At 49.7% G+C, this 25,398-nt stretch overlaps 2 protein-coding genes across 6 annotated transcripts in view; one reads left to right on the top strand and one right to left on the bottom strand.

Annotated features, from left to right (window-relative positions):
• PRDM9 (PR/SET domain 9) overlaps nt 1-25,398 on the top strand; it is a 384,129-nt gene that overhangs the window by 10,815 nt on the left and 347,916 nt on the right. The window contains exon 1 of one of the 5 annotated variants that reach the window (XM_063942395.1): nt 17,985-18,063. The exons of the other annotated variants lie outside the window; for them this stretch is intronic. The gene's annotated coding sequence lies outside the window, so the exon portion shown is untranslated. Of the gene's footprint in view, nt 1-17,984; nt 18,064-25,398 lie in introns of those variants that run through there. 5 annotated transcript variants of the gene reach the window in all.
• On the bottom strand, nt 18,515-20,463 carry LOC134965961 (bifunctional purine biosynthesis protein ATIC-like). The gene has a single exon (XM_063942391.1). The coding sequence runs from the start codon at nt 20,368-20,370 to the stop codon at nt 18,592-18,594; it is 1,779 nt and encodes a 592-aa protein (XP_063798461.1). The 5' UTR covers nt 20,371-20,463; the 3' UTR covers nt 18,515-18,591.

Here is a 25,398-nt window from a genome sequence, read left to right on the forward strand (position 1 = left end):
CGACAACACGTCTGCTGTTCCTGGGAATGATTCTGGACACGGTTCAGAAAAAGGTGTTTCTTCCGGAGGAGAAAGCCAGGGAGTTATCCGAACTTGTCAGGAACCTCCTAAAACCAGGAAAAGTGTCTGTGCATCAATGCACAAGAGTCCTGGGAAAGATGGTGGCTTCTTACGAAGCAATCCCATTCGGCAGATTCCACGCACAAACTTTTCAGTGGGATCTGCTGGACAAATGGTCCGGATCGCATCTGCAGATGCATCAGCGGATAACCTTATCGCCACGGACAAGGGTGTCTCTTCTGTGGTGGTTACAGAGTGCTCATCTGTTACAAGGCCGCAGATTCGGCATACAGGACTGGGTCCTGGTGACCACGGATGCCAGTCTGAGAGGCTGGGGAGCGGTCACACAGGGAAGAAACTTCCAGGGAGTATGGTCAAGCCTGGAGATGTCTCTTCACATAAATATACTGGAGCTAAGAGCGATTTACAATGCTCTAAGCCTGGCAAAACCCCTGCTTCAGGGTCGGCCGGTGTTGATCCAGTCGGACAACATCACGGCAGTCGCCCACGTAAACAGACAGGGCGGCACAAGAAGCAGGAGAGCAATGGCAGAAGCTGCAAGGATTCTTCGCTGGGCGGAAGATCATGTGATAGCACTGTCAGCAGTGTTCATTCCGGGAGTGGACAACTGGGAAGCAGACTTCCTCAGCAGACACGATCTACACCCGGGAGAGTGGGGACTTCATCCAGAAGTCTTCCACATGATTGTAAACCGTTGGGAAAAACCAAAGGTGGATATGATGGCGTCTCGCCTCAACAAAAAACTGGACAGGTATTGCGCCAGGTCAAGAGACCCTCAGGCAATAGCTGTGGACGCTCTGGTAACACCGTGGGTGTTCCAGTCAGTGTATGTGTTTCCTCCTCTGCCTCTCATACCCAAAGTACTGAGAATTATACGGCAAAGGGGAGTAAGAACGATACTCATGGCTCCGGATTGGCCAAGAAGAACTTGGTACCCGGAACTTCAGGAGATGCTCACGTAAAATCCGTGGCCTCTACCTCTAAGACGGGACCTGATTCAGCAGGGACCGTGTCTATTCCAAGACTTACCGCGGCTGCGTTTGACGGCGTGGCGGTTGAACGCCGAATTCTAAAGGAAAAAGGCATTCCGGAAGAGGTCATCCCTACACTGGTTAAAGCCAGGAAGGAGGTGACTGCACAACATTATCACCGCATTTGGAGAAAATATGTTGCGTGGTGCGAGGCCAGGAAGGCCCCCACGGAGGAATTTCAATTGGGTCGATTCCTACATTTCCTGCAAACAGGATTGTCTATGGGCCTCAAGTTGGGGTCCATTAAGGTTCAAATTTCGGCCCTGTCGATTTTCTTCCAGAAAGAATTGGCTTCAGTTCCTGAAGTCCAGACTTTTGTAAAAGGAGTACTACATATACAGCCCCCGATTGTGCCCCCAGTGGCTCCGTGGGACCTTAATGTAGTTTTGGATTTTCTCAAATCCCATTGGTTTGAGCCACTCAAATCGGCGGATTTGAAATATCTTACATGGAAAGTAACCATGCTACTGGCCCAGGCTTCAGCCAGGAGAGTGTCAGAATTGGCGGCTTTATCGTATAAAAGCCCATATCTGATTTTCCATTCGGACAGGGCAGAACTGCGGACGCGTCCTCATTTTCTGCCTAAGGTGGTGTCAGCGTTTCACCTGAACCAGCCTATTGTGGTGCCTGCGGCTACTAGCGATTTGGAGGATTCCAAGTTGCTGGACGTTGTCAGGGCATTGAAAATATATATTTCAAGGACGGCTGGAGTCAGAAAATCTGACTCGCTGTTTATACTGTATGCACCCAACAAGCTGGGTGCGCCTGCTTCTAAGCAGACGATTGCTCGTTGGATTTGTAGCACAATTCAACTTGCACATTCTGTGGCAGGCCTGCCACAGCCTAAATCTGTCAAGGCCCATTCCACAAGGAAGGTGGGCTCATCCTGGGCGGCTGCCCGAGGGGTCTCGGCATTACAACTCTGCCGAGCAGCTACGTGGTCGGGGGAGAACACGTTTGTAAAATTCTACAAATTTGATACCCTGGCTAAAGAGGACCTGGAGTTCTCTCATTCGGTGCTGCAGAGTCATCCGCACTCTCCCGCCCGTTTGGGAGCTTTGGTATAATCCCCATGGTCCTGACGGAGTCCCCAGCATCCACTAGGACGTTTAGAGAAAATAAGATTTTACTTACCGATAAATCTATTTCTCGTAGTCCGTAGTGGATGCTGGGCGCCCATCCCAAGTGCGGATTGTCTGCAATACTTGAACATAGTTATTGTTACAAAAAAATCGGGTTGTTCTTGTTGTGAGCCGTCTGTTCAGAGGCTCCTACGTTGTCATACTGTTAACTGGGTTCAGATCACAAGTTGTACGGTGTGATTGGTGTGGCTGGTATGAGTCTTACCCGGGATTCAAAATCCTTCCTTATTGTGTACGCTCGTCCGGGCACAGTATCCTAACTGAGGCTTGGAGGAGGGTCATAGAGGGAGGAGCCAGTGCACACCACCTGATCCTAAAGCTTTATTTTTGTGCCCTGTCTCCTGCAGAGCCGCTAATCCCCATGGTCCTGACGGAGTCCCCAGCATCCACTACGGACTACGAGAAATAGATTTATCGGTAAGTAAAATCTTATTTTTTTCCCTTATAGCATCTTAATATATATAATCATATCGCCAAATAAGTGCCCCCCCTCTCTGTTTTAACCCTGTTTCTGTAGTGCAGTGCAGGGGAGAGCCTGGGAGCCTTCCCACCAGCATTTCTGTGAGGGAAAATGGCGCTGTGTGCTGAGGAGAATAGGCCCCGCCCCCTTTTCGGCGGGCTTCTTCTCCCGTTTTTCTGAGACCTGGCAGGGGTTAAATACATCCATATAGCCCCAGGGGCTATATGTGATGTATTTTTTAGCCAGAACAAGGTATTCTCATTGCTGCCCAGGGCGCCCCCTGCAGCGCCCTGCACCCTCCGTGACCGCTGGTGTGAAGTGTGTGACAACAATGGAGCACAGCTGCAGTGCTGTGCGCTACCTCATGAAGACTGAAAAGTCTTCTGCCGCCGGTTTCTGGACCTCTTCACTTTTCGGCATCTGCAAGGGGGTCGGCGGCGCGGCTCCGGGACCGGACTCCATGGCTGGGCCTGTGTTCGATCCCTCTGGAGCTAATGGTGTCCAGTAGCCTAAGAAGCCAATCCATCCTGCACGCAGTTGAGTTCACTTCTTCTCCCCTAAGTCCCTCATTGCAGTGAGCCTGTTGCCAGCAGGACTCACTGTAAAATAAAAAACCTAAAAACTTTTTCTAAGCAGCTCTTTAGGAGAGCCACCTAGATTGCACCCTGCTCGGACGGGCACAAAAACCTAACTGAGGCTTGGAGGAGGGTCATAGGGGGAGGAGCCAGTGCACACCACCTGATCCTAAAGCTTTATTTTTGTGCCCTGTCTCCTGCGGAGCCGCTAATCCCCATGGTCCTGACGGAGTCCCCAGCATCCACTAGGACGTCAGAGAAAAAGAGGCGCAATGAGGTAGCTGTGTGAGTAAGCTAAGCGACCCTAGTGGCCGACACAAACACCTGGCCCATCTAGGAGTGGCACTGCAGTGTCACGCAGGATGTCCCTTCCAAAAAACCCTCCCCAAACAGCACATGACGCAAAGAAAAAAAGAGGCGCAATGAGGTAGCTGTGTGAGTAAGCTAAGCGACCCTAGTGGCCGACACAAACACCTGGCCCATCTAGGAGTGGCACTGCAGTGTCACGCAGGATGGCCCTTCCAAAAAACACTCACCAAACAGCAGATGACGCAAAGAAAAAAAGAGGCGCAATGAGGTAGCTGTGTGAGTAAGCTAAGCGACCCTAGTGGCCGACACAAACACCTGGCCCATCTAGGAGTGGCACTGCAGTGTCACGCAGGATGTCCCTTCCAAAAAAACCTCCCCAAACAGCACATGACGCAAAGAAAAAAAGAGGCGCAATGAGGTAGCTGTGTGAGTAAGCTAAGCGACCCTAGTGGCCGACACAAACACCTGGCCCATCTAGGAGTGGCACTGCAGTGTCACGCAGGATGGCCCTTCCAAAAAACACTCCCCAAACAGCACATGACGCAAAGAAAAAAAGAGGCGCAATGAGGTAGCTGTGTGAGTAAGCTAAGCGACCCTAGTGGCCGACACAAACACCTGGCCCATCTAGGAGTGGCACTGCAGTGTCACGCAGGATGGCCCTTCCAAAAAACACTCCCCAAACAGCACATGACGCAAATAAAAATGAAAGAAAAAAGAGGTGCAAGATGGAATTGTCCTTGGGCCCTCCCACCCACCCTTATGTTGTATAAACAGGACATGCACACTTTAACCAACCCATCATTATAGTGACAGGGTCTGCCACACGACTGTGACTGAAATGACGGGTTGGTTTGGACCCCCACCGAAAAAGAAGCAATTAATCTCTCCTTGCACAAACTGGCTCTACAGAGGCAAGATGTCCACCTCATCATCATCCTCCGATATATCACCGTGTACATCCCGCTCCTCACAGATTATCAATTCGTCCCCACTGGAATCCACCATCTCAGCTCCCTGTGTACTTTGTGGAGGCAATTGCTGCTGGTCAATGTCTCCACGGAGGAATTGATTATAATTCATTTTAATGAACATCATCTTCTCCACATTTTCTGGAAGTAACCTCGTACGCCGATTGCTGACAAGGTGAGCGGCGGCACTAAACACTCTTTCGGAGTACACACTTGTGGGAGGGCAACTTAGGTAGAATAAAGCCAGTTTGTGCAAGGGCCTCCAAATTGCCTCTTTTTCCTGCCAGTATAAGTACGGACTGTCTGACGTGCCTACTTGGATGCGGTCACTCATATAATCCTCCACCATTCTTTCAATGGTGACAGAATCATATGCAGTGACAGTAGACGACATGTCCGTAATCGTTGTCAGGTCCTTCAGTCCGGACCAGATGTCAGCATCAGCAGTCGCTCCAGACTGCCCTGCATCACCGCCAGCGGGTGGGCTCGGAATTCTGAGCCTTTTCCTCGCACCCCCAGTTGCGGGAGAATGTGAAGGAGGAGATGTTGACAGGTCGCGTTCCGTTTGACTTGACAATTTTGTCACCAGCAGGTCTTTGAACCCCAGCAGACTTGTGTCTGCCGGAAAGAGAGATCCAAGGTAGGTTTTAAATCTAGGATCGAGCACGGTGGACAAAATGTAGTGCTCTGATTTCAACAGATTGACCACCCGTGAATCCTTGTTAAGCGAATTAAGGGCTGCATCCACAAGTCCCACATGCCTAGCGGAATCGCTCCCTTTTAGCTCCTCCTTCAATGCCTCCAGCTTCTTCTGCAAAAGCCTGATGAGGGGAATGACCTGACTCAGGCTGGCAGTGTCTGAACTGACTTCACGTGTGGCAAGTTCAAAAGGTTGCAGAACCTTGCACAACGTTGAAATCATTCTCCACTGCGCTTGAGACAGGTACATTCCATCTCCTATATCGTGCTCAATTGTATAGGCTTGAATGGCCTTTTGCTGCTCCTCCAACCTCTGAAGCATATAGAGGGTTGAATTCCACCTCGTTACCACTTCTTGCTTCAGATGATGGCAGGGCAGGTTCAGGCGTTTTTGGTGGTGCTCCAGTTTTCTGTACGTGGTGCCTGTACGCCGAAAGTGTCCCGCAATTCTTCTGGCCACCGACAGCATCTCTTGCACGCCCCTCTCGTTTTTTTAAAAATTCTGCACCACCAAATTCAAGGTATGTGCAAAACATGGGACGTGCTGGAATTTGCCCATATTTAATGCACACACAATATTGCTGGCGTTGTCCGATGCCACAAATCCACAGGAGAGTCCAATTGGGGTAAGCCATTCCGCGATAATCTTCCTCAGTTGCCGTAAGAGGTTTTCAGCTGTGTGCGTATTCTGGAAACCGGTGATACAAAGCGTAGCCTGCCTAGGAAAGAGTTGGCGTTTGCGAGATGCTGCTACTGGTGCCACCGCTGCTGTTCTTGCGGCGGGAGTCCATACATCTACCCAGTGGGCTGTCACAGTCATATAGTCCTGACCCTGCCCTGCTCCACTTGTCCACATGTCCGTGGTTAAGTGGACATTGGGTACAGCTGCATTTTTTAGGACACTGGTGACTCTTTTTCTGAGGTCTGTGTACATTTTCGGTATCGCCTGCCTAGAGAAATGGAACCTAGATGGTATTTGGTACCGGGGACACAGTACCTCCAACAAGTCTCTAGTTGGCTCTGCAGTAATGATGGATACCGGAACCACGTTTCTCACCACCCAGGATGCCAAGGCCTCAGTTATCCGCTTTGCAGCCGGATGACTGCTGTGATATTTCATCTTCCTCGCAAAGGACTGTTGGACAGTCAATTGCTTGGTGGAAGTAGTAAAAGTGGGCTTACGAGTACGACTTCCCCTCTGGGATGACCATCGACTCCCAGCAGCAACAACAGCAGCGCCAGCAGCAGTAGGCGTTACACGCAAGGATGCATCGGAGGAATCCCAGGCAGGAGAGGACTCGTCAGAATTGCTAGTGACATGGCCTGCAGGACTATTGGCATTCCTGGGGAAGGAGGAAATTGACACTGAGGGAGTTGGTGGGGTGATTTGCGTGAGCTTGGTTACAAGAGGAAGGGATTTACTGGTCAGTGGACTGCTTCCGCTGTCGCCCAAAGTTTTTGAACTTGTCACTGACTTATTATGAATGCGCTGCAGGTGACGTATAAGGGAGGATGTTCCGAGGTGGTTAACGTCCTTACCCCTACTTATTACAGCTTGACAAAGGCAACACACGGCTTGACAAATGTTGTCCGCATTTCTGGTGAAATACTTCCACACCGAAGAGCTGATTTTTTTGGTATTTTCACCAGGCATGTCAACGGCCCTATTCCTCCCACGGACAACAGGTGTCTCCCCGGGTGCCTGACTTAAACAAACCACCTCACCATCAGAATCCTCCTTGTCAATTTCCTCCCCAGCGCCAGCAACACCCATATCCTCCTCATCCTGGTGTACTTCAACACTGACATCTTCAATCTGACTATCAGGAACTGGACTGCGGGTGCTCCTTCCAGCACTTGCAGGGGGCGTGCAAATGGTGGAAGGCGCATGCTCTTCACGTCCAGTGTTGGGAAGGTCAGGCATCGCAACCGACACAATTGGACTCTCCTTGTGGATTTGGGATTTGGAAGAACGCACAGTTCTTTGCGGTGCTTTTGCCAGCTTGAGTCTTTTCATTTTTCTAGCGAGAGGCTGAGTGCTTCCATCCTCATGTGAAGCTGAACCACTAGCCATGAACATAGGCCAGGGCCTCAGCCGTTCCTTGCCACTCCGTGTGGTAAATGGCATATTGGCAAGTTTACGCTTCTCCTCCGACAATTTTATTTTAGGTTTTGGAGTCCTTTTTTTACTGATATTTGGTGTTTTGGATTTTACATGCTCTGTACTATGACATTGGGCATCGGCCTTGGCAGACGACGTTGCTGGCATTTCATCGTCTCGGCCATGACTAGTGGCAGCAGCTTCAGCACGAGGTGGAAGTGGATCTTGATCTTTCCCTAATTTTGGAACCTCAATATTTTTGTTCTCCATATTTTAATAGGCACAACTAAAAGGCACCTCAGGTAAACAATGGAGATGGATGGATACTAGTATACTTATGGATGGACTGCCGAGTGCCGACACAGAGGTAGCTACAGCCGTGGACTAACGTACTGTGTCTGCTGCTAATATAGACTGGATGATAATGAGATGAAATCAATATAATATCACTAGTACTGCAGCCGGACAGGTATGTATATTTATTATGTAATGACTGATGACGGACCTGCTGGACACTGTCAGCTCAGCAGCACCGCAGACTGCTACAGTAAGCTACTATACTATAGTAGTATGTACAAAGAAGAAAGAAAAAAAAAAAACACGGGGAGGTGGTATACAGTTATGGATGGACTGCCGAGTGCCGACACAGAGGTAGCTACAGCCGTGGACTAACGTACTGTGTCTGCTGCTAATATAGACTGGATGATAATGAGATGAAATCAATATAATATCACTAGTACTGCAGCCGGACAGGTATGTATATTTATTATGTAATGACTGATGACGGACCTGCTGGACACTGTCAGCTCAGCAGCACCGCAGACTGCTACAGTAAGCTACTATACTATAGTAGTATGTACAAAGAAGAAAGAAAAAAAAAAAACCACGGGGAGGTGGTATACAATTATGGATGGACTGCCGAGTGCCGACACAGAGGTAGCTACAGCCGTGGACTAACGTACTGTGTCTGCTGCTAATATAGACTGGATGATAATGAGATGAAATCAATATAATATCACTAGTACTGCAGCCGGACAGGTATGTATATTTATTATGTAATGACTGATGACGGACCTGCTGGACACTGTCAGCTCAGCAGCACCGCAGACTGCTACAGTAAGCTACTATACTATAGTAGTATGTACAAAGACGAAAGAAAAAAAAAAAACCACGGGGAGGTGGTATACAATTATGGATGGACTGCCGAGTGCCGACACAGAGGTAGCTACAGCCGTGGACTAACGTACTGTGTCTGCTGCTAATATAGACTGGATGATAATGAGATGAAATCAATATAATATCACTAGTACTGCAGCCGGACAGGTATGTATATTTATTATGTAATGACTGATGACGGACCTGCTGGACACTGTCAGCTCAGCAGCACCGCAGACTGCTACAGTAAGCTACTATACTATAGTAGTATGTACAAAGAAGAAAGAAAAAAAAAAACCACGGGGAGGTGGTATACAATTATGGATGGACTGCCGAGTGCCGACACAGAGGTAGCTACAGCCGTGGACTAACGTACTGTGTCTGCTGCTAATATAGACTGGATGATAATGAGATGAAATCAATATAATATCACTAGTACTGCAGCCGGACAGGTATGTATATTTATTATGTAATGACTGATGACGGACCTGCTGGACACTGTCAGCTCAGCAGCACCGCAGACTGCTACAGTAAGCTACTATAGTAGTATGTATAAAGAAGAATGAAAAAAAAAAAAAAAAACACGGGTAGGTGGTATACAATATTATATATATATATATATATTATATACAATTATATATATATATATATATATATATATATATATTAAACTGGTGGTGATTGATTATTAAACTGGTGGTCAGGTCACTGGTCACACTATCAGCAACTTGCAAGTAGTACTCCTAAGCAGACAATCACAAAATATATTATACTGGTCTGGTGGTCAGTGTGGTCACAATGGCAGTGTGGCACTGACTCTGGCAGCAAAAGTGTGCACTGTACATTATATGTACTCCTGAGTCCTGCTCTCAGACTCTAACTGCTCCCCACTGTCAGTGTCTCCCCCACAAGTCAGATAATTAATACAGTCACACTATCTAATCTATATCACTTCAGCAAGTAGTAGTAGTATAGTAGTACTCCTCCTAATAATGCTCCCCAAAATTACTACTACTGTGTCTCTCTCTACTGTCTCACTCTCTTCTCTAAACGGAGAGGACGCCAGCCACGTCCTCTCCCTATGAATCTCAATGCACGTGTGAAAATGGCGGCGACGCACACACAAGTCAGATAATTAATACAGTCAGTCACACTATCTAATCTATATCACTTCAGCAAGTAGTAGTAGTATAGTAGTACTCCTCCTAATAATGCTCCCCAAAATTACTACTACTGTGTCTCTCTCTACTGTCTCACTCTCTTCTCTAAACGGAGAGGATGCCAGCCACGTCCTCTCCCTATGAATCTCAATGCACGTGTGAAAATGGCGGCGACGCGCGGCTCCTTATATAGAATCCGAGTCTCGCGATAGAATCCGAGCCTCGCGAGAATCCGACAGCGGGATGATGACGTTCGGGCGCGCTCGGGTTAACCGAGCAAGGCGGGAAGATCCGAGTCGCTCGGCCCCGTGTAAAAAAACCTGAAGTTCGGGCGGGTTCGGTTTCCGAGGAACCGAACCCGCTCATCTCTATTAGAGACCCGACACTGGACAGGTGATGCTGACTTTGAAAGGCACATAGAGCCTTATAAGGGTGAGGAATTGTTTGGGGATGGTCTCTGGGACCTCGTATCCACAGCAACAGCTGGGAAGAAAAATTTTTACCTCAGGTTTCCTCACAGCCTAAGAAAGCACCGTATTTTCAGGTACAGTCCTTTCGGCTTCAGAAAAGCAAGCGGGTCAAAGGCGCTTCCTTTCTGCACAGAGACGAGGGAAGAGGGAAAAAGCTGCACCAGTCAGCCAGTTCTTAGAATCAAAATTCTTCCCCCGATTCCTCTGAGTCCACCGCATGACGCGGGGGCTCCACAGGCGTAGCCAGGTACGGTGGAGGGCCGCCTCAAAAATTTCAGCGATCAGTGGGCTCGCTCACAGGTGGATCCCTGGATCCTTCAAGTAGTATCTCAGGGGTACAGGCTGGAATTCGAGGCGTCTCCCCCCCGCCGTTTCCTCAAACCTGCCTTGCCGACAACTCCCTCAGGCAGGGAGGCTGTGCTAGAGGCAATTCACAAGCTGTATTCCCAGCAGGTGATAGTCAAGGTGCCCCTACTTCAACAAGGACGGGGTTACTATTCCACACTGTTTGTGGTACCGAAACCGGACGGTTCGGTGAGACCCATTTTAAATTTGAAGTCCTTGAACACATACATAAAAAAATTCAAGTTCAAGATGGAATCGCTCAGGGCGGTTATTGCAAGCCTGGAGGAGGGGGATTACATGGTATCCCTGGACATCAAGGATGCTTACCTACATGTCCCCATTTACCATCCTCACCAGGAGTACCTCGGATTTGTGGTACAGGATTGCCATTACCAATTCCAAACACTGTCGTTTGGACTGTCCACGGCACCGAGGGTCTTTACCAAGGTAATGGCAGAAATGATGATACTCCTTCGAAAAAAGGGAGTTTTTAATTATCCCGTACTTGGACGATCTCCTTATAAAGGCGAGGTCCATGGAGCAGTTGTTGGTCGGAGTAGCACTATCTCGGGAAGTGCTACAACAGCACGGATGGATTCTATACATTCCAAAGTCACAGCTGGTTCCTACCACACGCCTGCTGTTCCTGGGGATGGTTCTGGACACAGAACAGAAAAAAGTGTTTCTCCCGCAGGAGAAAGCCAAGGAGCTGTCATCTCTAGTCAGAGACCTCCTGAAACCAAAACAGGTATCGGTGCATCACTGCACACGAGTCCTGGGAAAAATGGTAGCTTCTTACGAAGCAAAATTCCATTCGGCAGGTTCCATGCAAGAACTTTTCAGTGGGACCTCTTGGATAAGTGGTCGGAATCGCATCTTCAGATGCATCGGCTGATAACCCTGTCTCCAAGGACCAGGGTATCTCTACTGTGGTGGCTGCAGCGTGCTCATCTTCAAGAGGGCCGCAGATTCGGCATACAGGACTGGGTCCTGGTAACCACGGATGCCAGCCTTCGAGGCTGGGGGGCAGTCACACAGGGAAGAAATTTCCAAGGACTTTGGTCAAGTCAGGAGTCGTCCCTACACATAAATATTCTGGAACTGAGGGCCATTTACAATGCCCTAAGTCTGGCAAGGCCTCTGCTTCAAAACCAGCCAGTACTGATCCAATCAGACAACATCACGGCAGTCGCCCATGTAAACCGACAGGGCGGCACAAGAAGCAGGATGGCGATGGCAGAAGCCACAAGGATTCTCCGATGGGCGGAAAATCACGTCTTAGCACTGTCAGCAGTGTTCATTCCGGGAGTGGACAACTGGGAAGCAGACTTCCTCAGCAGACACGACCGACACCCGGGAGAGTGGGGACTTCATCCAGAAGTCTTCCAACTGTTGGTAAACCGTTGGGAAAGGCCACAGGTGGACATGATGGCGTCCCGCCTAAACAAAAAACTAGATATTGCGCCAGGTCAAGGGACCCTCAGGCAATAGCTGTGGACGCTCTAGTGACACCGTGGGTGTACCAGTCGGTTTAGGTATTCCCTCCTCTGCCTCTCATACCAAAGGTACTGAGAATAATAAGAAAACGAGGAGTAAGAACGATACCCGTGGTTCGGGATGGGCCAAGAAGTGCTTGGTACCCAGAACTTCAAGAAATAATATCAGAGGACCCATGGCCTCTACCGCTCAGACAGGATCTGCTACAGCAGGGGCCCTGTCTGTTCCAAGACTTACCGCAGCTGCGTTGGACGGCATGGCGGTTGAATTCCGGATCCTAAAGCAAAAGGGCATTCCGGAGGAAGTCATTCCTACGCTGATAAAAGCCAGGAAAGAAGTAACCGCAAACCATTATCACCGTATTTGGCGAAAATATGTTGCGTGGTGTGAGGCCAGGAAGGCCCCAACAGAGGAATTTCAGCTGGGTCGTTTTCTGCACTTCCTACAGTCAGGAGTGACTATGGGCCTAAATTTGGGTTCCATTGGGGTCCAGATTTCGGCTCTGTCGATTTTCTTCCAGAAAGAACTGGCTTCACTGCCTGGAGTTCAGACATTTGTAAAGGGAGTGCTACATATTCATCCCCTTTTTTGTGCCTTCTGTGGCACCTTGGGATCTCAACGTGGTGTTGAGTTTCTTAAAATCACATTGGTTTGAGCCACTTAAAACTGTGGATTTGAAATATCTCACGTGGAAAGTGGTCATGTTATTGGCCTTGGCTTCGGCCAGGCGTGTGTCAGAATTGGCGGCTTTGTCATGTAAAAGCTCTTATCTGATTTTCCATATGGATAGGGCAGAATTGAGGACTCGTCCCCAGTTTCTCCCTAAGGTGGTATCAGCTTTTCACTTGAACCAACCTATTGTAGTGCCTGCGGCTACTAGGGACTTGGAAGATTCCAAGTTACTGGACGTAGTCAGGGCCTTAAAAATGTATATTTCCAGGACGGCTGGAGTCAGGAAAACTGACTCGTTTTTTATCCTGTAGGTACCCAACAAAATAGGTGCTCCTGCTTCTAAGCAGACTATTGCTCGCTGAATTTGTAGCACAATTCAGCTGGAGCATTCTGCGGCTGGATTGCCGCATCCTAAATCAGTAACAGCCCATTCCACGAGGAAAGTGGGCTCTTCTTGGGCGGCTGCCCGAGGGGTCTCGGCTTTACAACTTTGCCGAGCTGCAACTTGGTCAGGGGCAAACACGTTTGCTAAATTCTACAAATTTGATACCCTGGCTGAGGAGGACCTTGAGTTCTCTCATTCGGTGCTGCAGAGTCATCCGCACTCTCCCGCCCGTTTGGGAGCTTTGGTATAATCCCCATGGTCCTTACGGAGTTCCCAGCATCCACTAGGACGTCAGAGAAAATAAGATTTTACTCACCGGTAAATCTATTTCTCGTAGTCCGTAGTGGATGCTGGGCGCCCATCCCAAGTGCGGATTGTCTGCAATACTTGTATATAGTTATTGCCTAACTAAAGGGTTATTGTTGAGCCATCTGTTGAGAGGCTCAGTTATATTTCATACTGTTGACTGGGTATAGTATCACGAGTTATACGGTGTGATTGGTGTGGCTGGTATGAGTCTTACCCGGGATTCAAAATCCTTCCTTATTGTGTCAGCTCTTCCGGGCACAGTATCCTAACTGAGGTCTGGAGGAGGGGCATAGAGGGAGGAGCCAGTGCACACCAGATAGTACCTAATCTTTCTTTTAGAGTGCCCAGTCTCCTGCGGAGCCCGTCTATTCCCCATGGTCCTTACGGAGTTCCCAGCATCCACTACGGACTACGAGAAATAGATTTACCGGTGAGTAAAATCTTATATGTCACTGTTGTGTGGTACATTATGATATATAATACAGTGCTGCGTGTGTATGTCACTGTGTGTGTGTGTGTGTGTGTGTGTGTGTGTGTGTGTGGTACATTATGTTATATAGTACAGTACTGTGTGTATATATGTCACTGTGTGGTACATTATGTTATATAGTACAGTACTGTGTGTATATATGTCACTGTGTGGTACATTGTGTTATATAGTACAGTACCGTGTGTATATGTCACTGTGTGGTACATAGTGTTATATAGTACAGGACCATGTGTATATGTCACTGGAGGTCATTCCGAGTTGTTCGCTCGCAAGGCGATTTTAGCAGAGTTGCTCACGCTAAGCCGCCGCCTACTGGGAGTGAATCTTAGCATCTTAAAATTGCGAACGAAGTAATCGCAATATTGCGATTACACACCTCGTAGCAGTTTCTGAGTAGCTTCAGACTTACTCAGCATCTGCGATCAGTTCAGTGCTTGTCGTTCCTGGTTTGACGTCACAAACACACCCAGCGTTCGCCCAGACACTCCTCCGTTTCTCTGGCCACTCCTGCGTTTTTTCCGGAAACGGTAGCGTTTTTTCCCACACGCCCATAAAACGGCCTGTTTCCGCCCAGTAACACCCATTTCCTGTCAATCACATTACGATCGCCAGACCGATGAAAAAGCCGTGAGTAAAATTACTAAGTGCATAGCAAATTTACTTGGCGCAGTCGTAGTGTGGACATTGGCCCTCATTCCGAGTTGTTCGCTCGGTAAAAATCTTCGCATCGCTGCGATTTTCCGCTTAATGCGCATGCGCAATGTTCGCACTGCGACTGCGCCAAGTAAATTTGCTATGCACTTAGTAATTTTACTCACGGCTTTTTCATCGTTCTGGCGATCGTAATGTGATTGACAGGAAATGGGTGTTACTGGGCGGAAACAGGCCGTTTTATGGGCGTGTGGGGAAAAACGCTACCGTTTCCGGAAAAAACGCAGGAGTGGCTGGAGAAACGGAGGAGTGTCTGGGCGAACGCTGGGTGTGTTTGTGACGTCAAACCAGGAACGACAAGCAGTGAAATGATCGCAGATGCCGAGTAAGTCTGGAGCTACTCAGAAACTGCTACGAGGTGTGTAATCGCAATATTGCGAATACATCGTTCGCAATTTTAAGATGCTAAGATTCACTCCCAGTAGGCGGCGGCTTAGCATGAGCAAATCTGCTAAAATCCGCTTGCGAGCGAACAACTCGGAATGACCTTCATTGCGCATGCGCATTAAGCGGAAAATCGCTGCGATGCAAAGATTTTTACCGAGCGAACAACTCGGAATGAGGGCCACTGTGTGGTACATTATGTTACTTAGTACACTACTGTGTATATCAGGGGCGGATCCAGAAGAAAATGATAGGGGGGGCACCATGGAAGGGGAAGTACATTTGCGTGCGGCAGGGCCGGCTCCAGGCCTACTAGCACCCTGAGCGAGAAAATGTAAAAGCGCAAAAATTAAGGGGAGTTACTTCGTGGGGAAGGTACGTGGCCACATAATAGTGGCAATTTGCATTACACCACACAGTAGTGCAGCTAATACACACTGCACCGGGTAGAACCTCCTATACACTTTGCGCCAGGCACAGCACTGAGACACATTGCACCAGGGAGAGCACTGAGACACATTGCCTAGCCACAGACGCCTAGCGGGAACACTACATGACATGCCCCCCAGCAGTGCCAGCTACACGTGACATGCTCCCCAGCAGTGCCAGCTACACGTGACATGCTCCCCAGCAGTGCCAGCTACACGTGACATGCCCCCCAGCAGTGCCAGCTACACGTGACATGCCCCCCAGCAGTGCCAGCTACACGTGACATGCCCCCCAGCAGTGCCAGCTACACGTGACATGCCCCCCAGCAGTGCCAGCTACACGTGACATGCCCCCCAGCAGTGCCAGCTACATAAATGGCCACACAGTGCCAGATATGCACCCACAGTTCAGATACATAAATGCCCCCAAAGTGCCAGATACATAAATGCCCCCACAGTGCAGATATGCCCCCCACAGTGCCAGATACATAAATGCCCCCACAGTGCCAGATACATAAGTGCCCACACAGTGCCAGATACATAAGTGCCCCCACAGTGCCAGATATAAAAATGCCCACACAGTGCCAGATATGTCCCCACAGTGCCAGATATAAAAATGCCCCCCACAGTGCCAGATATGCCCCCACAGGGCCAGATACATAAATGCCCCCAGTGCCAGATACATAAATGCCCACACATTGCCAGATGCATAAATGCCCCCAGTGCCAAATGCATAAGTGCCCACACAGTGCCAGATACATTATTGCCCCCCACAGTGTCAGATACATTAATGCCCCCAGTGCCAGATATGCCCCCCCAGTGCCAGATATTCCCCCACAGTGCCAGATATGCCCCCACAGTGCCAGATACCTTAATGCCCCCAGTGCCAGATATGCCCCCACAGTGAGAGATACCTTAATGCCCCCAGTGCCAGATATGCCCCCACAGTGCCAGATACATTAAATGCCCCCAGTGCCAGATATGCCCCCACAGTGCCAGATAAATAAATGCCCCCCACAGTGCCAGATAAATAAATGCCCCCCACAGTGCCAGATAAATAAATGCCCCCACAGTGCCAGATAAATAAGTGCCCCCACAGTGCAAATATACCCCCACAGTGCCAGATACATAAATGCCCCCACAGTGCCGATATGCCCCCACAGTGCCAGATACAGAAATGCCCCCACAGTACCAGATACAGAAATGCCCCTACAGCGCAGATATGCCCCCACAGTGCCAGAAATGCCCCCACAGTGCCAGATACATTAATGCCCCCTCACAGTGCACAGATAAATGTCCGTCCCCCCCGCAGTGCCAGATAAATGAATGCCCCCCACATTGCCAGATAAATGAATGCCCCCCACAGTGCCAGATAAATGCCCCCCACAGTGCCACATATGCCCCCAGTACCTGCTGTGCCGAGGAAGGGGGAGTGCTGCTGTGCGCGCCGCTGTCTGTGCGCGCTGTGCGGCGCCGGTGTCTGACATCAGACGCCGGCGCCGCACAGCGCACACAGCGGCGGCGCACACAGCGGGAGCCGGGAGGACAGCAGGGGAGATCAGGGCCGGCTCCAGGCTCCGACATGGCGGCGCCCTTTAAGGGTGGCGCCCTGCGCGGCCGCTCGAGTCGAACATGCCTCGAGCCGGTCCTGGCGTGCGGCTTCGGTGCATGTGAGGTGGTGCTTCTTATACAATGCCCACAGTTGTAGTGCTCATTATGCAATGTCCACTGTACTGGTAGTGCCCCTTAATAGACCCCATAGTAGTGGTGCCCCTTATGCAATGCCCGTATTGCCCCCAGTAGTAATTTTGCCTGTAGTAATGCCTGCAGTCATTTAGTGAGTGTGGCCAATTAAAATGAGACGTGATACACAGACATATGCCCCCAATAGTGCAGTGCCAAATCCACAATTGCACCCACAGTGCCAGATCCACAATTGCCCCCACAGTGCCAGATCCACAAATGCCCCCACAGTGCCAGATCCAAAAATGACCCCACAGTGCCAGATCCAAAAATGCCCCCACAGTGCCAGATCCAAAAATGCCCCCACAGTGCCAGATCCAAAAAATGCCCCCATAGTGCCAGATCCAAAAATGCCCCTACAGTGCCAGATCCAAAAATGCCCCCAAAGTGCCAGGTAAACAATTGCCCCCACAGTGTCAGGTATACAAATGCCCCCACAGTGCCAGGTAAACAATTGCCCCCACAGTGCCAGGTAAACAATTGCCCCGACAGTGCCATGTATACAATTGCCCTCACAGTGCCAGGTATACAAATGCCCCCACAACAGGTATACAAATGCCCCCACAGCAGTTCTGCAGCTGCTTACCGCTGCTGCTTCTCTGCCCGCCTCTGAGGGTGTCAGGAGGAGAGCGCGGCTATGTCTGGCGGCGTGTAGGACTTCAAACTAGCCGCCAGTTCGTGAGCCAATCAGAGCTCACGGACAGGCGGCTCCTGATTGGCTGCTGGTCCGCGAGCTCTGATTGGCTCACGAACCGGCGGCTGGTTTGAAGTCCGCAACACGCCGCCAGATAGCCGCGCTCTTCTCCTGACAGCTGAGACACGCTGCCGCCGGACTGAGCGGCAGCGTGTCTCAGTGACACAATCGGGGGGGGGGGGGGATGGATGGGGCCACAAATGACAGGGGGGGCACGGGCCCGAGTGCCCCCCCCCCCTGGATCCGCCACTGGTGTATATATGTTACTGTTGTGTGGTATATTATGATATATAACACAGTGCTGCGTGTGTATGTCACTGTGTGTGTGTGTGTGTGTGTGTGTGTGTGTGTGTGTGTGTGTGTGTGTGTGTGTGTGTGTGTGTGTGTGTGGTACATTGTGTTATATAGTACAGTACCGTGTGTATATGTCAATGTGTGGTACATTGTGTTATATAGTACAGTACCATGTGTATATGTCACTGTGTGGTACATTATGTTACTTGTACATTACTGTGTATATATGTCACTGTTGTGTGGTACATTATGTTATATAATACAGTGCTGTGTGCGTATGTCACTGTGTGTGTGTGTGTGTGTGTGTGTGTGTGTGTGTGTGTGTGGTACATTGTGTTATATAGTACAGTACCATGTGTATATGTCACTGTGTGTTCAGTACATTATGTTATATTATATAGTACAGTGCTCTTTTTTTTTTTTTGATGCATCAAAAGGTTTTATTGTAACAGCACAAAAGTTTGAGTAGACAACAGGATTTTAGAGCATTAGTGGTGGAAGAGACGCAAGTTGGTGTGTGACAACACAATGCCCAGCTCGTCGCATGCCTCAGTGACTACTTTGTCAGCTGTGGAACCTGAGGGAGCAGCGATGAACTGAACCCCACTCTTACGCGCCCGTTCCACATTATCCCGGAACGGGAAGAAGGCATCAGAGCTCAGAGAGACCCCACTAAGAGTAGAAATCCAGCTTTGCTTCTCTTCACAGGACAGAAGTTCTGGAGGCTGCTCAAAAAGGGCCTTCCATTGTTCTAGCTCCTCCTTTTCTAATGTACCGATCACATACTGATCAATGGCATTGGAGATCTCCGCTCTCTTCACGCCTGCCTTAAACTTCATGCAGAGAACCCGTGGGTGGTGCCGCAGCCACCAATTATCAGCTTTATCGCCGGCCAGACGAGTGCAGTGTATGCGGGACTGCTGCCCGGCACCGATTCCTACCACCTGTCCATCCTTGGCATAGCACACAGAGTTAGACTGGGTATATTTCAGTGCAATGGTGGCTACAATCAAGTCTCTGACAGCAGACTCCGGGAGCTCTTTCTTTGCAGTCACCACATTGCTGAAAAGCGAGCCATCTATAACGGCATCATTTCTCTTCTGCTCCAGGTGTAGGCCAAAAAGGCTCCGAATCTCACTGCCTTCTGGCTCGTAAGTTGGGTCCATCTGCAAGACACAATAGCCCCCATTCTTTTTTTTGGACAGGATTTTAAGAGCCTCTTCCTCATATCCCGGAGCCACAATTCCATCAGACACCTCCAGAGATATTATTTTTGCAGTGGGAACATCACACACATCAGAAATGGCAATAAATTCACCGAACGAGGACATTCTGTCAGAACCTCTAGCTCTGGCGTAAGCAGTGGCCAATGGGGTGAGTGTTGTGTACAGGTCCTGCACCATGCAGACCTGAGCCTCTTCCTCAGACAGTGGAACACCCACAGCGGCACCTGCTGGGCTAACGTGCTTGAATGAAGTGGCTGCGGGGAGTCCTAGCGCCTTTTTCAGCTCTTTCACCAGCTGCCAGGCGTTCAAAGCATCACATAGGTTAATAAACCCAGGAGATCCATTCAGCACGGTAAGTGGAAGATGTGCTCCACGAGTAAAGATCTGAGCAGGTATCTGGTGAGGATTGATTCCATATCGTAGCGGCAGCTGGGATACCCCTTTACTATACTGCTTGCGGAAGTAATCCGATATGGCGTCATCGTATTGTGCAGTGTGCGTAAATGCCTTCAGGGCCAGCTGGCAGCGTCTCTCCAGGGTAGTGTCCTTCTGTTCAGATTTTTCCATGTCATCTGCAATACTGTTGTAATCACTGGGGTCACAAAGAACCGTAACGCGGGCGTGGTTCTTGGCAGCTGCACGCAGTAGTGTTACACCACCAATATCGATCTGCTCAACAGCTTCCTCCACTGTGACACCACCTGCAGACACAGTCTTCACAAAAGGATACAGGTTACAGACAACCACCCTGACATAGCTGAAACCTAATCTAGTAAGATCTGCTTGGTCTTCAGGGGTGCTCCTTGCCAGGATACCTGCATGTACTGCGGGGTGAAGGGTTTTGACACGTCCACCAAGCATCTCTGGAAAGCCGGTAAGCTCAGACACATCTCTGACAGTGAGCCCGGCATCACGTAGACATTTTGCAGTTCCACCAGAAGCCACCAAGGATAGACCAAGAGCGCTCAACCGCCGGGCAAACTCCACAAGCCCCTGCTTGTCAGAAACACTGAAGAGAGCCAACTCTGGTGCCTGTGCCATCCCTGCTGCAGCTAGTCACAGCCTCTCCCTGCTACACTCAGGCCAACACGTGGTGACAGCACCAACCAGACACAGAGCATTCACTGTGCAGCTGAGGGGCGGGAGCGGGGCCGGGACAGGACAGGAAGAGCAGTACAGTGCTCTGTGTGTGTGTGTGGGGGGAGGCACACTGTGTTATATAGAACAGTATTTCTCTTACATCCTTGGGGATACTGGGAATTCATTTAGTACCATGGGGTATAGACGGGTCCAAACGAGCCTTGGGCACATTAAGAATTTGGCTCCTCCCTCTATGCCCCTCCTACCAGACTCAGTTTAGAAAATGTGCCCGGAGGAGCCGGTCACGTCACATGGAAGCTCCTGAAGAGTTTTCTGCATTTATTGTTCTGTCTGTTATTTTCAGGCAGGACCGGATGGCACCAGCCTGCCTGCTTCGTGGGACCTGGCGGGGGAGGGGGAAGGGGAATGGCCCCACGTCTTGAAGGGTTAATGGTCCCGTTCCCCACTGACAGGACACTAGCTCCTGAGGGATCTATTATTCGCACGCCCCACCTCGGCAAGCGTACATTCCCGCAGCACGCCGCCACCCCTAACAGAGCCAGAAGATAGAAGAGTGGTGAGTACTAAGCCGGCGTCTCAGTGGGTCGCCGGCCATTATGGCGGCATTAGGGTACGGAGACGCACGGCTTCTACATGGGGTGGCTGGGTCTCCACGGCTTCTGAGGGAGCAAACTGAGTCTCAGTACACTATACACTATATGTGTACACAGTACCCAGACTAGTATTACAGACTTAAAAAGGGGCTGATTCCATTTTAGGCACAAAATATTACCTCAGGCAGTATAAAAGAGTGAGGAAAGACCGCGCCATTGTAGGGGCGGGGCTTCACTATGAGCGGATCCAGCAGCTCACCAGCGCCATTTTCCCCCTGCAGTGGACACAGACACTGACTGACAGGGACACGCAGCTCCCCCAGAGAGACTCCAGATTACCTCAGCGGTACCAGGGGTCTTAGCAGGGGGGGAGCACTTACTAGTGTACTAAGTCCCCAATCTGGGTACTTAGTATGCTAAGCTTGGCATTAGAAGGAAGGGCGCTGTGTGCTGGCTCCATACTATCTCTGTGTCTCCCTGGAAGGGCTCTTTGTGGGTTAATTGTGCATTTAACCTGTTCGTGTGTGTGTGTGTGTGTGTGTGTGTGTGTGTGTGTGTGTGTGTGTGTGTGTGTGTGTGCGTGTGTGTGTGTGTGTGCTGTCACTGTCACAGTATGTCAGACAAAGAGTGTGTTTCATGTAAGGTTTCTCTTCTCCAGGGAGTTCACTACAGTGTACTCAGTGCAGTGTACCTTCCCAGGCTAGCGGGGCAGAGCCAGTTTGGCTGGACTCCATTAGGGGAATGATCTCCAATATTTCTACTAAATTGTCCCGCAATGAGAAAGAGATGCAATACTTAAGACTGATCGATGACTGAGTTTATGAAAAGAGACTTAGAACCCAACCAAGCGTCTCAGTCCCCTGCCATTTGTCCACAAAAATGTCCTTTGGCCCATATCCTGCAGTCAGACTCTGATGATGAAGGGTTAGACATGGAGGAGAGGGAGGTGGACTCAGAGGTGGGAGAGGCTACTCTGTCACAGGGAATAGAGGCTCTCATAGAAGCTATCAGAGAAGTTCTGCATAACTCTGATAAGGTGACAGAGAAGACTGAGGAAACTTATTTTAATATAAAAAAGAAATCCTCAGCCACTTTTCCTGTGTCAAAGGAACTAAATACCTTGTTTGAAGAACCGTGGGTTAATCCTGATAGGAAATTTCAAATCCATAAAAGGTTGATATCATCTTTTCCTTTTCCTCCTGAGGATAGGAAAAAATGGAAAAATCCACTGATAGTGGATGCATCAGTATCCAGGCTGTCACGGAAAACTGTATTGCCTGTCCTGGGTGCAGCCTCCCTAAAAGAACCGGCTGATCGTAGAATTGAGACTACACTCAAATCTTTGTATACAGCTGCTGGTAGAAGCCATAAAAGAAATAGGCTTACTTAATGCACGCACCACTGCTATGGCAGTGTCAGCACGCAGAGGCTTATGGCTACACCAGTGGACTGCTGACGCGGACTTCAGGAAAGGTGTGGAAGGCGTACACTTCACAGGAGAGGCCTTATTTGGAGATTAACTAGACAAATCGATCTCCAAAGCTACTGCGGGTAAGTCCACGTATCTTCCTTCTGCAGCTCCCCCAGCCAGGAAGGCCTGCTCAGGACCTAATCTACAGTCCTTTCGGTCTGCCAAGTTTTAAGGGCAAAACCAGAGGTTCTTCTACAGCCACCAGAGGCGCTAGAGGTAAACCACGCAAACCAGCAACTGCTGGTTCACAGGAACAGAGCTCAAGCTGTGCTTCCCCAAAGCCTTCAGCATGACGGTGGACCGCGATGCCTGGAAGACTGGCAGGTGGGAGCCCAACTAAAATTTTTCAGTCACATCTGGACAGGTTCTTGCCAGGATCCCTGGGTCATAGATATTATTTCCCAGGGCTTCAGACTGGAGTTTCAGGAGCTTCCACCTCACAGATTCTTCAAATCAGACTTAACCAGTTTCACAGGAGGCAAGTATAACCTTACAGGACGCCATTCAAAAACTGGTACAGACTCAGGTAATTGTTCCAGTTCCACCTCATGTGCACAACAAGGGATATTATTCAAACTTGTTTGTAGTACCGAAACTGGACGGTTCGATAAGACCAATTTTGAACCTCAAGTCTTTGAATCTGTACTTACGAGTGTTCAAATTCAAGATGTAGTCTCTGAGAGTGGTGATCTCAGGTCTGGAGGAGGGGAATTCCTAGTGTCTCTGGATATCAAGGATGCGTACCTTCACATTCCGATCTGACCGCCTCATCAGGTTTATCTACGGTTTGCACTGCAGGACTGCCACTACCAGTTCCAGGCCCTGCCATTTGGTCTCTTCACGGCACCGAAAGTGTTCACCAAGGTGATGACAGAGATGATGTTCCTACTCCGCAAACAGGGAGTGAACATAATTCCGTACCTGGACGATCTTCTGATAAAAGCACCATCCAGGGACACCATTGGCCTCTCAACCAGACTACTCCTGGATCATGGGTCGATTCTGAACTTACCAAAATCTCACCTGGAACCGACGAAGAGGCTTCCTTTCCTGGGAATGATACTGGACACAGAGTCTCAGAGAGTGTTTCTTCCCTTGGAGAAGGCTATGGTAATCCAGTCCTGAAGCCAACCCGGATCTCGGTGCATCTGTGCATTTGCCTTCTGGGGAAAATGGTGGCCTTTTACGAGGTGCTTCAGTACGGAAGGTTTCATGCAAGGCCCTTCCAGCTGGATCTGTTCAAATCTGTACAAATGGTCCGGATCGCACCTTCACATGCACCAGAGGATCTGTCTGTCGCCAACAGCCAGAATCTCCCTTCTGTGGTGGCTACAGACGTCTCACCTAGTCGAGGGTCGGAGGTTCGGGATTCAGAATTGGATTCTGCTAACCACAGACGCAAGCCTCCGAGGTTGCAGAGCAGTCACCCAGGGAGTGCAGTTTTAAGGAAGATGGTCAAGTCGGGAAGTCGTCCTTCCAATAAACATCCTGGAAGTCAGGGCAGTCTACAACACCCTTCTGCAGGCCTCATCTCTACTTCGGAATCAGGCCATTCAGGTCCAGTCGGACAATGTAACAGCAGTAACGTACATAAACCGACAGGACGGAACGAAAAGAAGAGCAGCAATGTCAGAGGTGTCAAGAATTCTCCTCTGGGTGGGAAAACATGCCGTGGCGTTGTCGGCGGTCTTCATTACAGGAGTAGACAACTGGGAAGCAGACTTCCTCAGCAGACACGACCTGCACCCGGGGGGAGTGGGGCCTCCACCCGGTGTTCCACTGGTTGACACATCGGTGGGGATGTCCACAGATCGACATGATGGCCTCTCGTCTTAACAAGAAGCTCAAGCGGTACTGTTACAGGTCGAGGGACCCACAAGCAGTGGTGGTAGACGCTCTGACAACTCCGTGGGTCTACCAGCTGGTGTACGTGTTTCCTCCACTTCCTCTGATCCCAAGAAGTCTAAAGAGAATAAAAAGAGAAAAGGTTCAAGCAATCCTCATTGCTCCGGACTGGCCTTGAAGGGCCTGGTACACGAATCTTCTCGAGATGCTAATCGAAGATCCGTGGCCTCTACCTCTTCACGAGGATTTTCTGCAACAGGGCCCGTTCGTCTATCAAGACTTACCGCAGCTATGTTTAACGGCATGGAAGTTGAACGGCTGATTCTAGCCAGGAGAGGGATTCCTGACAAGGTCATCCCGACTATGATCCAAGCCAGGAAGGGGGTAATGTCTAAACATTACCACCGTATATGGAAGAAGTATGTCTCTTGGTGTGAGAGCAGACAACATTCTGCGGTGTAATTTCATCTGGGACGTCTCCTGGTTTTTCTGCAGCCAGGAGTGGATGTGGGCCTACGCTTAGGCTACATTAAAGTCCAGATTTCGGCCTTATTTCAGAAACAATTGGCTTCTCTCCCTGAGGTCCAGACGTTCTTGAAAGGTGTTCTGCACATCCATCCACCCTTTGTACCTCCCACGGCACCTTGGGATCTCAATTTGGTACTGCAGTTCCTCCAATCGCACTGGTTTGAACCGTTACAGGAGGTTGACGTAAAGTACCTTACGTGGAAGACCGTCACACTGTTGCCCTTGGCTTCAGCAAGACGTGTGTCGGAGCTAGAGGCGTTGTCTACCAAGAGCCCTTACTTAATTTTCCATGAGGACAAAGCTGAACTCAGAACTCGTCAGCAATTTCTTCCTAAGGTGGTGTCCGCGTTTCACATCAACCAACCTATTGTGGTTCCAGCTGTTACGGACACCTCTACTACTTCAAAGTCTTTGGATGTTGTGAGGGCTTTGAAGGTGTATGTAAAGAGGACAGCTCGTCACAGGAAATCCAGTTTGCTGTTCGTTCTCTATGATCCCAATAAAATCGGGTGTCCTGCTTCAAAGCAGTCG

The sequence above is a fragment of the Pseudophryne corroboree genome, chromosome 10 (assembly GCF_028390025.1).
Source record: "Pseudophryne corroboree isolate aPseCor3 chromosome 10, aPseCor3.hap2, whole genome shotgun sequence".
Lineage (NCBI taxonomy): Eukaryota > Metazoa > Chordata > Amphibia > Anura > Myobatrachidae > Pseudophryne > Pseudophryne corroboree.

Excerpts from the sequence above, each read along its gene's own strand:
- LOC134965961 (XM_063942391.1), bottom strand. The coding sequence starts at position 20,370 with ATGGCACAGGCACCAGAGTTGGCTCTCTTCAGTGTTTCTGACAAGCAG.